At 42.3% G+C, this 12,403-nt stretch overlaps 1 protein-coding gene across 1 annotated transcript in view; it reads right to left on the bottom strand.

Annotated features, from left to right (window-relative positions):
* Nucleotides 1-11,811, bottom strand: part of SLC35F3 (solute carrier family 35 member F3) — a gene marked incomplete at both ends in the record, with an annotated part of 178,599 nt that extends 166,788 nt beyond the window's left edge. Inside the window, 2 exons of the mRNA XM_080342849.1 lie at nucleotides 11,230-11,459; nucleotides 11,759-11,811. Of these exons, the coding sequence (XP_080198975.1) occupies nucleotides 11,230-11,459; nucleotides 11,759-11,811 (283 nt within the window). The remainder of the gene's footprint in view (nucleotides 1-11,229; nucleotides 11,460-11,758) is intronic.
* Between the last annotated feature and the right edge of the window lie 592 nt (nucleotides 11,812-12,403).

Below are 12,403 nucleotides of genomic sequence, written 5' to 3'. Positions count from 1 at the left end.
AGTAACATATAATAAAGACCATGTATGGGTAGGTGTAATTGGATGCAGTTGCCTTAGGAACAAATGTTCAGCATATAAAGTGAGAAGCCTGCTTAAAAGGCAAACTCAAGGACTTAAGCCTCATGGGAGAAACCTGGTTTGACTTAAGTTACTGACAAAAGTGCTATGGATGTGGTTGGAGTCAGGGATTCATCCCAACAGTTTTTCTAATTCTTTCATATTTTCAATATTAGTACAAGTGCAGAGCTTGTACTTTGCCTTTGATAGACGACTTTGAGCCAGAAGTGCTCTACTGGAGGTGCCTTTCCCAGTTTCCTTTGTGCAGCAATTTCATCAAGAAATAAAAAGTGCCCAGGGAGCTGTAAGAAAGTCTAGGTTTACACTCTGGGGATTCTGATATCATTCCCCCTTCCATTGTATTTTTATTATGTAGACAAGAGATATTGTGCTTTTGAAGTGTTAATGTAGGGTGTAAAAGAATCTGACACGCAGAAAGAAAACACCGTCTGGTGTACGAGTGTCATTTTAAAGTAATATTAATAGCAAAGATTCCTATAAAGATGCCATGCAAAAATGTTTTCATTCTCTGAGTTTTTCAGGAATAAATACAGAATGCCTAATATTGTTTGTCAGAAATATTTCCAGTGAGATTCAACTTCTACTACGCAGATACCAGAAACAGGGGGCCCAAGTACTGCTCCCAGTACAAGATTCAAGACGCATTTCTTGTCCATGCATTTCCCTACAAAGAATACACTCATTCATGCATTTATGATTTACTGCCCATTTTTGTTTTTATTTGGAAAAATATCATAAAAAACCAAAACTACTTCTCACCCTAAATGAAGTCAGAACACACATAAAACGCTGTACCTCTTCACTATTTGCGAAACACAAAGAATTTCCTACAGATATCAAACAACACATAAGTAAGGCATGAAGTTTGAAATAGAAAAGGATACATTTTCTTTCTGTTGCTGATTTAAAAAAAAAAAAAAAAAAGGACAAAGTAAAGAAGTTGCTTATTAAAGGAGTTGTTTATTAAAGTACAAGTACTTGCCAAAGGCTGGAAAGTAATTTTATGAGCAGGAACTGGAGGTCAAATTCTATGCTGCACTCTCTAAGAGTATCATCATAGAATCACCGAATCATAGTATGTCCTGAGTTGGAAGGGACCCACAAGGATCATCGAGTCCAACTCCTGTCCCTGAACAAGACAACCTCACAGTTCACACCATGTGTTTGAGGGCATTGTCCAGTCTCTTCTCGAACACTGTGAGGCCTGGGGCCGTGACACCTCCCTGGGGAGCCAGTTCCAGTGCTCCACCACGCTCTGAGTGAGGAACCTTTTCCTAATGTCCAACCTAAACCTCTCTGGCACATCTTCCTGCCATTCCCTCGGGTTCTGTCATTGGTCACCAAAGAGAAGAGATCAGCAGCTGCCCCTCCTCCTCCCCTTGTGAGGAAGCTGTAGACTGTGATAAGGTTTCCTCTTAGTCTCCTCTTCTCCAGGCTGAACAAATCAATCGTAAGACTTACAAGGCAACTGTGGGAGTGCAGTGATTGAAGATGTCTTTATGCACTCCTTATATATTCCTCCCAGGATAACCTGGCAAGCTGGAGAAAACATCCAGGAATCAGCCTCCTGAAATCCCTGAAGCCAGGCATACAGTAGCTCTATTCCTCCATGTTAGTCTGGTTTTCCCTCCAACTCACGTATTTTCCCCAGCTGAAAAAGAGAATCTTTTGAAAAAGGGCTTTACTCCATATATCCTGGGAGAAAGTTCATGTGGCTGGATGCAGGAGCCCCACAATATACCTACTACACTAACTAAATGTGGGCTTATATTAATTTTCAGTTCAAGACTCACCTGCCATTCCTATAATTTGCCTTGTCTTGGCATAATCTCTGGCTTGCATAAAACCTGAGCATTCAAATTCAGGCCCACAGAATACACTGTAATGTGTATAAGAAATAGCTGAAAAATAAGTCCTGAAAAACAGAGGCCACTCCTAGTCACAACACATGACATAGAAGTGTCAGGAAGTCAAATCTGTAGAAAAAAAAAACAACCCTTTTCCGCCCTTTTTTAACTCTTACTAAACGTGAAAGTGATTCAAACTCCTAACTTTGCTTATAAATATTTTCCATGGTTCTACTGATTTTTAGGTTTTTTTTTCTTTCCTACCTTTTTCTACCTTTACATTATTTGCTAATTTCTTCTCTTTAACAAGTCTCTGAAAAACAAACCTAACATATTTCTCTACATTAAAATTGTCTTCATTCTGAAAGGAAAAAAGATCCAGAACTGAGAAGTTACCAGGCCAGTGGGACACTGTAAAATTATACGCTATACAGCAAAAATTAATTTCAGCACAAGGACAAGGAACAGCATGCTTTCTGTTATTAATTATTGTTCCACGGAATGCGCTACCCAAAAACAGTAGCTACTGTCTAAACTGAAAACTTAAACACGATTACCATAAGACTATTACCATGTTAGTTTGCCCAAATAAATACTAATATAAATGGCTGCATATTTCATTAACCAGTCTCAAAGCTTTCAAAAGACATCGCATAAAGCCAGCAGGAGAGCAAACAGAATCATAGAGCCACAAACATGTATTTGCTATTTCATAGTGCAAACACTGGATGACTGATCTTAATCCTGGCACCTAGTATCTCAGCTACAGCCAAAACTCACAAGCAGATAATCCCTACTGAGCACTTGATAAACTACACTAGATACAAGTTTCTGTTTGGAAAAGGAAAGCCAACTCCAGCCTTTCAGGATATCACCATGGAAACACCATCATCATCCTCACACAAGTGTGACACGTCTGAATGAGCAGGTCCTCAGTTCATTTCCCACCTGAGGACAAGCCAGTGCTCTGTTCACACAACTGCACGGATCTGGGAAAGCCAAAGCAAGATACCTGGGATAAGGTAGAGCCCCCAGACTACCACAGGTCTCATGAACAGCACAACTGCCAGTGACTGTAAGAGTCAAATGGCTTGGTCAGCTCTAGCATACATGGAAAGAGGACAACAAGTTCAACTTCCATGCTACTTCGGTAATTTAGCTGGTATGAAGAAGAGATAGTGAGGAAAAACATCCAATCTGTACTATTACCAATATAAAAGTCAAGAAAAGATTGAACCCTTTGGGTTATCACTATCAGATTAGCTCTGCTGGTTATTATTCATGTTGCAGTGGGATTGGTAGGACTTTGCACCACAGTTCAAAACTGAAAATCTGGCTGCTCCCTTTAGGCATGAAGGACCCTTTTCACAAACTATTGCACAGGGGCCAGTTATAGCAAAGCAAAAATAGTATTTAGATGAAAGAACAAGGCCTTATTAGGAAGCATGCAACTGTTTTCACTAGCAGCCAGTTACATTCACCTGTTCTGGAGAAGCTCAAAGATCCAAATTTCAGCTCTCAGAAAAAAATGCCCATTTCTTACACTGGCCAGATATACTCATGGAAACAAAATGACAGGAAGGCATGAGACCCTAAAGTTCAAGAGAAAATACAGACCTTTTTATAAAGGGAGCTGGCCAAGTGCAACACAAGTTTGCCAAAATTAAAAGAAAAGGAAATCAGGAATACCACCCCCCTGCATCCCTACCACCTATGGCATGTTTCATGGAGTGGTTCATAAAGCAAATAATTCTCTATGGCCTTACATGCAATCACAGCATCTTTTTCCTTCCATGGATGTGCTGAGGAATCAAATAATGTGTGCCAAGTGAAGACAATCAAAGAATCAAAAATGCTCAGGGAAGCAGGTTCTACAAGAAGATATATTGCATGAAGCCGAGCTATTCCCTAGGTAGAAATTTATCTGCAGATCATGGTTCCTTTCTCCAAAAACAGATGCTCATTGTATTACTTTTCTCAGAGCAATCATCATTCAGTAGCAATAGTTGAACATCTATGGCTTCTGCTTCCAAAACAAAAGAGGGACAGAACTACACCCTCAGATGCTCCAGAGAAGAACACTTTGCCAAATGGGTAATGTTGCTTTTATGTAACTTTTCCATCCCTCTTTCTATCCTGAAGGTTTATTTGACCTCAAGTAAATGGCAGTAATTATCAGCATCTTCTGATTTACACCAGGTGCATGAAACACAAACACCTCATCACATTAAAGACAGATTGGGGCACAAAAACTCCCTCTTGAAGACAGCCCTGACATGAACCAAAACCTGGTAAAATTAGCTATAAGGCTAATGAGCGTCGCTAGTGATGCACTAAGCAATTTCAAGAGGGACAAACATCTGGGACCCGGAGCTTTTGTCCTTCTGCGCCTTTGTGTTTCAGTGACACTCCAGTTACACAACAGTATCTGGAGCAGCACAGACTTTGCAGCCAAATTCCAATGCCATTATCTTATGTAATTAATTGCTTTTATTAAATAAATCATTGACTTCAGTTGCAAGTATACACCACATAGTGCACTCCAGAACTATTACAGAATTTTCCCTAATGAAGGAAGGGCCTCCAATAAAGACAGATACACCTTCACAAATGTGATGCAAATTTGTTCCCAAAACAAGCATTTGTTCATAGTTCTTGATAGTCTGCAAATTCATTTTTAACAAAAAAGTTTGCTGCCTCATTCTTCTGTATCAATACACAGTAGTTTGTGTTCATAGCAACAATCCATTATTATGGATTCAACACATTGATTAGTGAAGACATTCACATTTTTATATTTCAAATAAAGACAGTTCACCAGTGAAAGGAGTCTCAAATGCCAGTCAACACTCTTCCAAACTGCTAACATGGGCTTCACAAAGATGTACAACTAAGTTTACTAGTGGGATTTTGTGATGGAGATTTCAGTGGTATATTTTACCAAAATAACAACATTCAATGACACCATTTGTTAAGGGTATAAAATGAATGCTGGAAACCAACAGACCCCTAATTGCTGCGCCATGGATTACTTTGCATAAATGCCATGCTGCTGATGACATGTAATTAAAGCTAAAAAGAAAAAAAAAAAGAAATGAAAGCAACCAATTAATTTGTTTAAATAACAAACAAACAAAAAACAGGCCATTTGTAGGTGGTAACTTTTAGTTTCTTCACTGTGAAAACTAGATACAAAATATAAAATATCTATCCAGCTGCTTAATTGAAAGTGGTAGTTACTTGACACTACAGAATTAAAATTGTTTAGGAAACAAGTTACTAAATGTTCACTAAATATTTACAACTTACTAAATATTTACTAAACAATTCAAAATGCTTAGTAAAACAGTTTAAATTACAATTTGCTTGGTTTGCCAGCAAACAATTAAAAACTTAGAATTTGTGATTAATGAAGCTCTATATTGGAACAGGAACCAGATATGCCCTTAGTGTTGGCCAAAAAATAGTTTCCTTACCACCTGAAAAAAAAGGCAAAGAACCCTCATGTCTCTTCTCCATTGGAACTGTCTTGCAAAAGAAACTTCTGAAAGGCTGGTTCCATTTCAATCTCCATTTTTCTTTAAATATTCATCTGGTAGCTTTGCAGCGGCTCAGTTTTCATCACCTGTACTCTTCTGCCCTGTCTCACGTGGCCAGAGTGTGCTATTCCATGCTCATTCTCAGTTGTGAGATGACCCAAAAGTTTAAGTCTATGGGGGCCAATGGATTAGTTGTGTTACTGTTGCCAATGAAAAGCATTAGGAAAAAAAAAATGCATTAGGCCTCAGATACCATAAGCCTGATTTAAAACAAGGAGATAAAGCACATATTTTTACTTGTCTTCTAAGCTTCTGGGAGGACTAACCTATAGATTGACCCTGGGACAGATATCTGAGTTTCTCTCCCAGAGCAAGACATCTAGAGGTTACTCCATGTTTTCACCTGAAAGGTGAGATTCATTTGACCTCAGGAACAGCAACATGAATGATACCATCAAGTCTTGCACTAGTTATAAGAGCACTACATTCAGTTTTTATGTATTGGAAAGAAAGTGATCGGTTTTAAATGAATCACAGCTGGCCTGAAAATGGCTTTCTGCAGAGAAAACAATGCCCTTCAACTTCGTCTTTGAATTTCCAGAGATTACTGTATAGCACCTCAAAAAATATGTTATATTCTCATTCAGATGCAAATACGCGAAAACAGTATTGGCACAAATTTCAAGCAGTGATATTTTTATCCTGATTCATATTCCCACTGGATTTGCTTTTAGCAAGCGTGAAAGTAACAGCATTCAATGGCACATGACACGCAGATCACAAGAAGGAACACTTAGGGATCAGGTGGAAACACTGGTCTTCAGCACTGTAACTGATACTCCAGTATTTTTAAGGGCACAGTGCCCATGCTTCTAATTAGCTAAAACCAGCATTAAACTACTATCTTTTAAGGCTACCAAAGTTCCATAACTGGGGCATTTTCATACTCATATTTATGCTTTCTGAGCATAAATATATGTGTGTGTACATATATATATGTATATTTATACAAAAATGTCTTTAGAATATTTTTAAGCCAATGTGTTCCAATATGTTACTTATATTGGTGATAGCATTTGAGTACCATGTCCAGGTCAAGACCTACTGTGCTACCTGCTGTATGAGTACTACGCTGAAATTCTGGGCATTAAAACAGTATCATCTCTTGTTTTGTTATTGTTGAAATAATGATGAAGAAGCATTAAAAACTAGAGAACTAATTTTTAAAGTAGCAGGGATCAGCAGTGCCAGAGAGCTTCAGTGCTACTGGACACAATCTTTCCCTTTCATCTGAGCTGCTTAAAAGAAGTCACTAGAACAACATGGAGTTATTCACAAGCTCAAAGTCTCATCGAAATGTATGTTGACAGCTGTAAGCCACAGACTGTGGTCCTTCCCTACTAAATAGCACTGAGAGGTCTTAAAAGTACAAATTATTCTCTTAATATTCTTTCTGCAGGTAGAGTGACATCTGTAAGTACATAGAGAAGGTAAGTGAATAAAAAGTGGAAGTCCAGGTGATCTCTTGGGTATCTAAAAGGAGGGACGGACCAATATAACCCTCATTTGTCCATAACAAGAATGTATTTAGGAATACATGCTAAGTATATTCGAAGGTTCCTGCTTTAGAAGAAAGGCCCTAATCTTAAACAAGGAGTCGAAGTGGGTGATCTGTAGGAAGAGGCAAAGATTGGAAAATAGGGATAGCTGGCTCAAGCCTACATGGATGTATTTAGAATACTAATCACATAATGACAGACTGTAATATTGAATCACCACAAAATAGACCTAGTTAACGTAGAGAAAAATTAATGTTCTGCAAAGGCGCTAGCTGTGCATATTTCAGGTGGAAACGAGCACCCTGCCACTTGCTACAATAATTAAAATAGACTACTTCCATACAGATCAGCAAGACAGTTCAAGAGTTTAGACACACCAGTATTTCTCAAGTACAGAAAACCTCCCATGGACTATACTTCTAAAAATATTTAGAAACCTAATTCCTACTGATAGTGGCACAAAATGGAAACTTAAAATATGGTTGTTCACCTCCAAACTTGCCTTTGCTATGAAACTGAAGTCACAGGCTTTTAGAGGCAGAAATCATGGTAATTTACTTAACCTTCATGAAAGAGAACAGCACTGCTAATTCGACTCTCACAAGAGTTTGATCTACATGCAACAAAGAGGCTGTCACTGAGATCTAAAAATTTTGTGGGTTATAGGTTTTTTTGGTTGCTTGGTTGTTTTTGTTATTTTGTTTTGTTGGTTGGATGGTTGATTTTTTTTTAATTAAATTCTTTGATCCCTGTGTGTTAATCAGTAAAAAGTCAATTAACATACCTCTTGTTGCTAACTAGGATTTCAGAAATATTGAGCTCTGTTATTGATGTAGCTGCATCAGAGTATGACTCCACAATCTGACTGCATCTTACGTGTGTTTCTCCCCCTCTGCCTTTGCATTTGAGAAATCAAATCAGATGCTGAAAAACAGTCCCTATGGGAGAAATAGGAATATTTGATTTAGACTGGAGAGCAGTTATTCACGTAACTAGTTACCCTGAAAATCAATAGTGAGAATTTCAGAAAAATTAGAACCACCAGATCGGATCAGGACACACTCCTGTTCTCTTTCTGAAGGTGGGCAGATGCTATGGAGGAAAGCCCAAGAAATTCACACGAAGCAGCCCCCTCCCACCCTAAGAGGGGCTAATTTGAATTCTGAATAATGAAGTTTAATATCTTCTCTGATATTTTTCCCAGTTTATCACAATTATAAATATTGTCATTCCTATCAACTATAAGCCACTGAATTCTTGACCTCAAGAACAAATTATGTGTTTTCTTAAAAATTATTTCTTTTTCTATCAGTTTTTCAGCTTCATTGACTGTCCACCTGTTTTTCTCTTATAACACAATAAGTAGAAAAACCTCTCTATCTACCTGAGAATATGTGCCAGCACTTTTGTTTCAACCTCTTCAAGGTAAACAGCCAAAACTCTCGAGATTCTGTATAGATTGCCTGTACTCTTTCTCCTTACTCATCTCAGAGCCTTCTGGCATCTTTTTTGAGAGGAGATAACCAATATTACATAGTATTTCACTAGGCTGTACTGCTTAATTCTCTGAAGGCATCATAACACAGAAGCACATTACATTATTCCAGTTCCTAAAATCTGTTTTGCAAGTGCAGTCAAACAGCAGAGGTCTTCCCTGAGCTGTGCACAGTCCCAAACTATGCCCTCTCACCAGGCGATGTAATGATGTGAAATTTTGCACGTAATTTTAGCATTTTCAGGAAACATATCTGAAAGTCATTTGTTAACATTTGGGCTATTCACCTGGTTCCATCAGCTCTCCCCAGAGTAATGCCAAGTCCTTTCTTGTTCTGTTCAATTCCTACCAGTTTGTGTCTCCAGCAGGTTAGCACTTCTTCCTCCCCTCTTTCCATCTAAGTATATTAAATACTGGAGCTGGTCCATAACCTTGAGGTATCCCAGTATGTTTTAAATGGTCAGTTTTTTACCACAACAAAACTAGTCGCCAAGCAAGTTTTGGGCTCATGGTAACACTGTGTCTGTCTCTGGTAGTTTCCCTCATAGGGTTTTGTTTAAAAAACTAGTAAAAGCTTTCTGAATGTCTCAATTTTATATATACATATATATCAAAACAGTCTAAATGAAGTATGAGAGGAATACTCTCCAGTGTCAAAAAAACACATATGGCCCTACAGGTGATTCAGTTACAATAAAAAGAATGTCACTGACAGAGGTAGGCCAAGTCTAGGTCCGACTAGACAGACTTATTTTCCATAAATCAGGTCCATTATTAATGCACTCCATAGTGATACTTCCTAGTGCCTACAGCAGCTAAATGTCTATACACATGCACAATAAGATGACAAAAAGTACCCCAAATGCAATTTGAACTTAACAAAAATAGCTTGCTCACAATTTTGGGGCCAATTAAACCTTCTGACTGGAAAGTCACAAGGAAAGTCCATATCCCAAAGCATAAGCCCAGTTTGAAGGGCTATTCAAAGAGGTTTCAAAGGAACTGTGATGAAGCTGACTTCCCATTTTTTATTATCTACCCCATTTATGTGCATTCAGTCAGCTATTCAGCTAACGCAGATCAACACAGCCCTGCTTCAGCCATGCTACATTACACCAGCTTGAGAGACAGGCCTTTTCTTCTGTGTGTTCTCCTACCTTCCTAGCAACTCAGATTTTAAACTGGTGACAACTTCACATAACCTATTATTTTTAGGTTTACATTTATGAAATTCAGACACTTTGTGTATTTATCCCCCACCATTACAACTCAAGTATGTAATTTTGTTATTCAGAATGAGTTACGAGAGAAAATATAATGAGAATAGCAGGCTTAGGCTTGCAATTAACTTTTTCAGACAGTTATAAATTTCAACAAATGGGTTATAATTGAGGAGCCAGCATGACCTTTACTACTTCAGAAGGTTCAGCCATAGCAGCTCAGTGTGACTTCAGCTGGGCTATTAGTCACTCTGTCAGACAGAAGCACTAACATGCAACTCAGTCTGGCATCAGCATATGATCTGATACTGAAAACTGACCTGAACAAGCTTTACTCTCAGGAATGATCCCAATCCAGGCAATGGAATTGCTCTTAGAGAAATCCCATACTCTCTGTGAGTGAAGTAGCAAATATCAGATATTTCTATCATAATCTCAATCAAGAAAAATGAAAGGCTCATACAGAAGAAGTCTGAGAATATTTATCAGTAAAGTCCTATAATCAGACAATCAGGAGCGGCTCTTCTTCATAGAAAAACTGAACTAGTACTGTGGACCATGCTTTCTGGCATCATTTGCTTCCATTATGAAGCACGCTGTCAAAAAGATAATCCATGAGTAAACATTTCAGAATGGTCACAGTTAGTACTTAGGAAAGTGCAACATGCGAACAATCACTTTGTCAGAGCCAGTCTTCCCAGCAAAGCAATGATTTCTGGAACAGCAGAATTATTTTTACAATAAAAACCCTGTGATGCTATGAACAACATTGAGACAAACAAAATATTTTTATTACTTCAGTTAAGTGGTAAATTATTCTTAGAACTTGTTAATTTATGCACCGCCATCATGGTTATGAAAGATGGACAAGAAACAGGATGTGTTACATGCAAAAATACTAGTTGATACATATTACAACCACTCAAGGTATCATTTCCTTTGTAAATCATGTATGTGGAGGAATACAGCTAGGTCTCCCTTCATACTGATATCACAGGAAGTTTCTTTCTCAAGTGCAGGCATGTGGAAGAAGCAGTTCCACAAAAAGGAAAAGCCATAACATTCAGGTCAAGTGCTGTGAAAATTTGACAGCCCTCACTCCCCTCCACCCCCCAACAACAGAAAGGTGCACTGATAACATTTTACTTGTACCTGAATGCACAATAGGACTCCGACACAGCCACCACAAACAGGGTAATGAGCACCACTAATTGTGTCTGCAACATTAAGACAAGCATTTGACCTATCTTCTTAACGAAATGTAACTGTTGTGATCATTGCACTACACTCCTGTGAGCCGACAACTGCCTGAGGACTAATGCAACACGGGCGCAGAATTCTTTGCACAGAGTGGGAGCACTTCCACGGAGCGAATTTTTCCCGTGGGTAAAGCAATCAGAGCCACGCACCCACACTTCTCAGACACCACGCCAAGCCCCGGTGCTTGCCCCCCTCCTCGCAGCCCCCAACCCGACCGTGCCGGGGACTCACGTTTGTAGCTGGCGGCCCAGGGCTGGTAGCCGTAGTAGCCGGTGATGCGGAGGATCCGCTCCTCGATGGAGGTGAGCCCCACGGACGCGCTGGTGAGGTCCTCCACGGAGCGGGACCACTTCAAGTCCTCTTTGATGGCCTCGTCCACCACCAGGTACTTCAGCTGCCGCAGCTGCGGGCTGATATCGGACAGCCGCCGGGGGCTGACATCGGGGGAGCGCCGCATGCCTCTGGGGGCCGAGAGAGGGGCGTCAGCGGGGCCGCGGGGGACACCCGGCTGGCAGCGCCGCCGCGGGGGTCGCCACCCTCCGCCGGCCCGAGGCGAAGTTGGCGGCGGGACATCGGCCGGCAGGTGAGCGGCCCCGGCGCCCGCGGCAGCGATACCGCAAACTTCCCTCGCCGCCCTCCGCCGGACCGATCCCCGGGGGCGGACGGCGGCGCCGGCTGAGGTGAGGTAGGGTGGGGTAGGATGGGGTGGGGTGTCCCCGTCCCACCCAGCCTTCCCGCCCGGCCCCGCAGCGGTACTCACAGCGTGGCGGCTTTGCCTCGCGCGGAGCCGTTGGGGAACTCCCGGATCCCCATGGGGAGCAGCAGCGATGGCTGGGGGGCGCCCAGACTTCACGGCGGGGCGAGCCGGCGGCGCTCACCGGCCGGGTGAGAGGCGGGAAGGAAAGAGGAGAGGGAGCAGGGAGACGGCGGTCCCCGCTGCAAAGGGTCCCTGGGCTGGCGCCGGTCCCTGGCGGGAGCGGCAAACAGGGAGGCAGGCAGGGAGCCGGGCGGACGGCCGCTGTCGGCTGCGAGGCGCTGCCGCCTGCGGAGCGCCGGTGGCGGGGGCCGGGCAGGGCAGGGCGCGCTCCGCTCCGCGCCCCCCGCCCCGCGCCTTGCCGCCGGCCGCCAGCAGGGGGAGCCCCGCGGCCCCGCCGCCACCAACCGCCGGCGAGGCGGGGAGGGGCGGGGACGGCCCCGCCTCCCCTGGAGGGGGCCTCACCGCCCTGTCAGTCGAGGAGCGAAGCGATGCCCGCTTTCCCGGTCCCCTCGCACCGCTGGTGTGGATCCGGGCGAGCGGGTGCTCGGGGTGCGGCCGTAGCACCGTGGGAGTGGGGCCGGGGGCCGTGGGGCCCGGCTCCGCCGGGATGCGGCGCGGGACTGGACGTCGCCCGGAGGGAGCGCGGCT

Source organism: Nesoenas mayeri (genome assembly GCF_963082525.1).
Source record: "Nesoenas mayeri genome assembly, chromosome: 3".
Taxonomy (NCBI): Eukaryota; Metazoa; Chordata; class Aves; order Columbiformes; family Columbidae; genus Nesoenas; species Nesoenas mayeri.
Note: the sequence above shows the minus strand (reverse complement) of the source record. Positions and strands in the feature narration are given on the sequence as shown.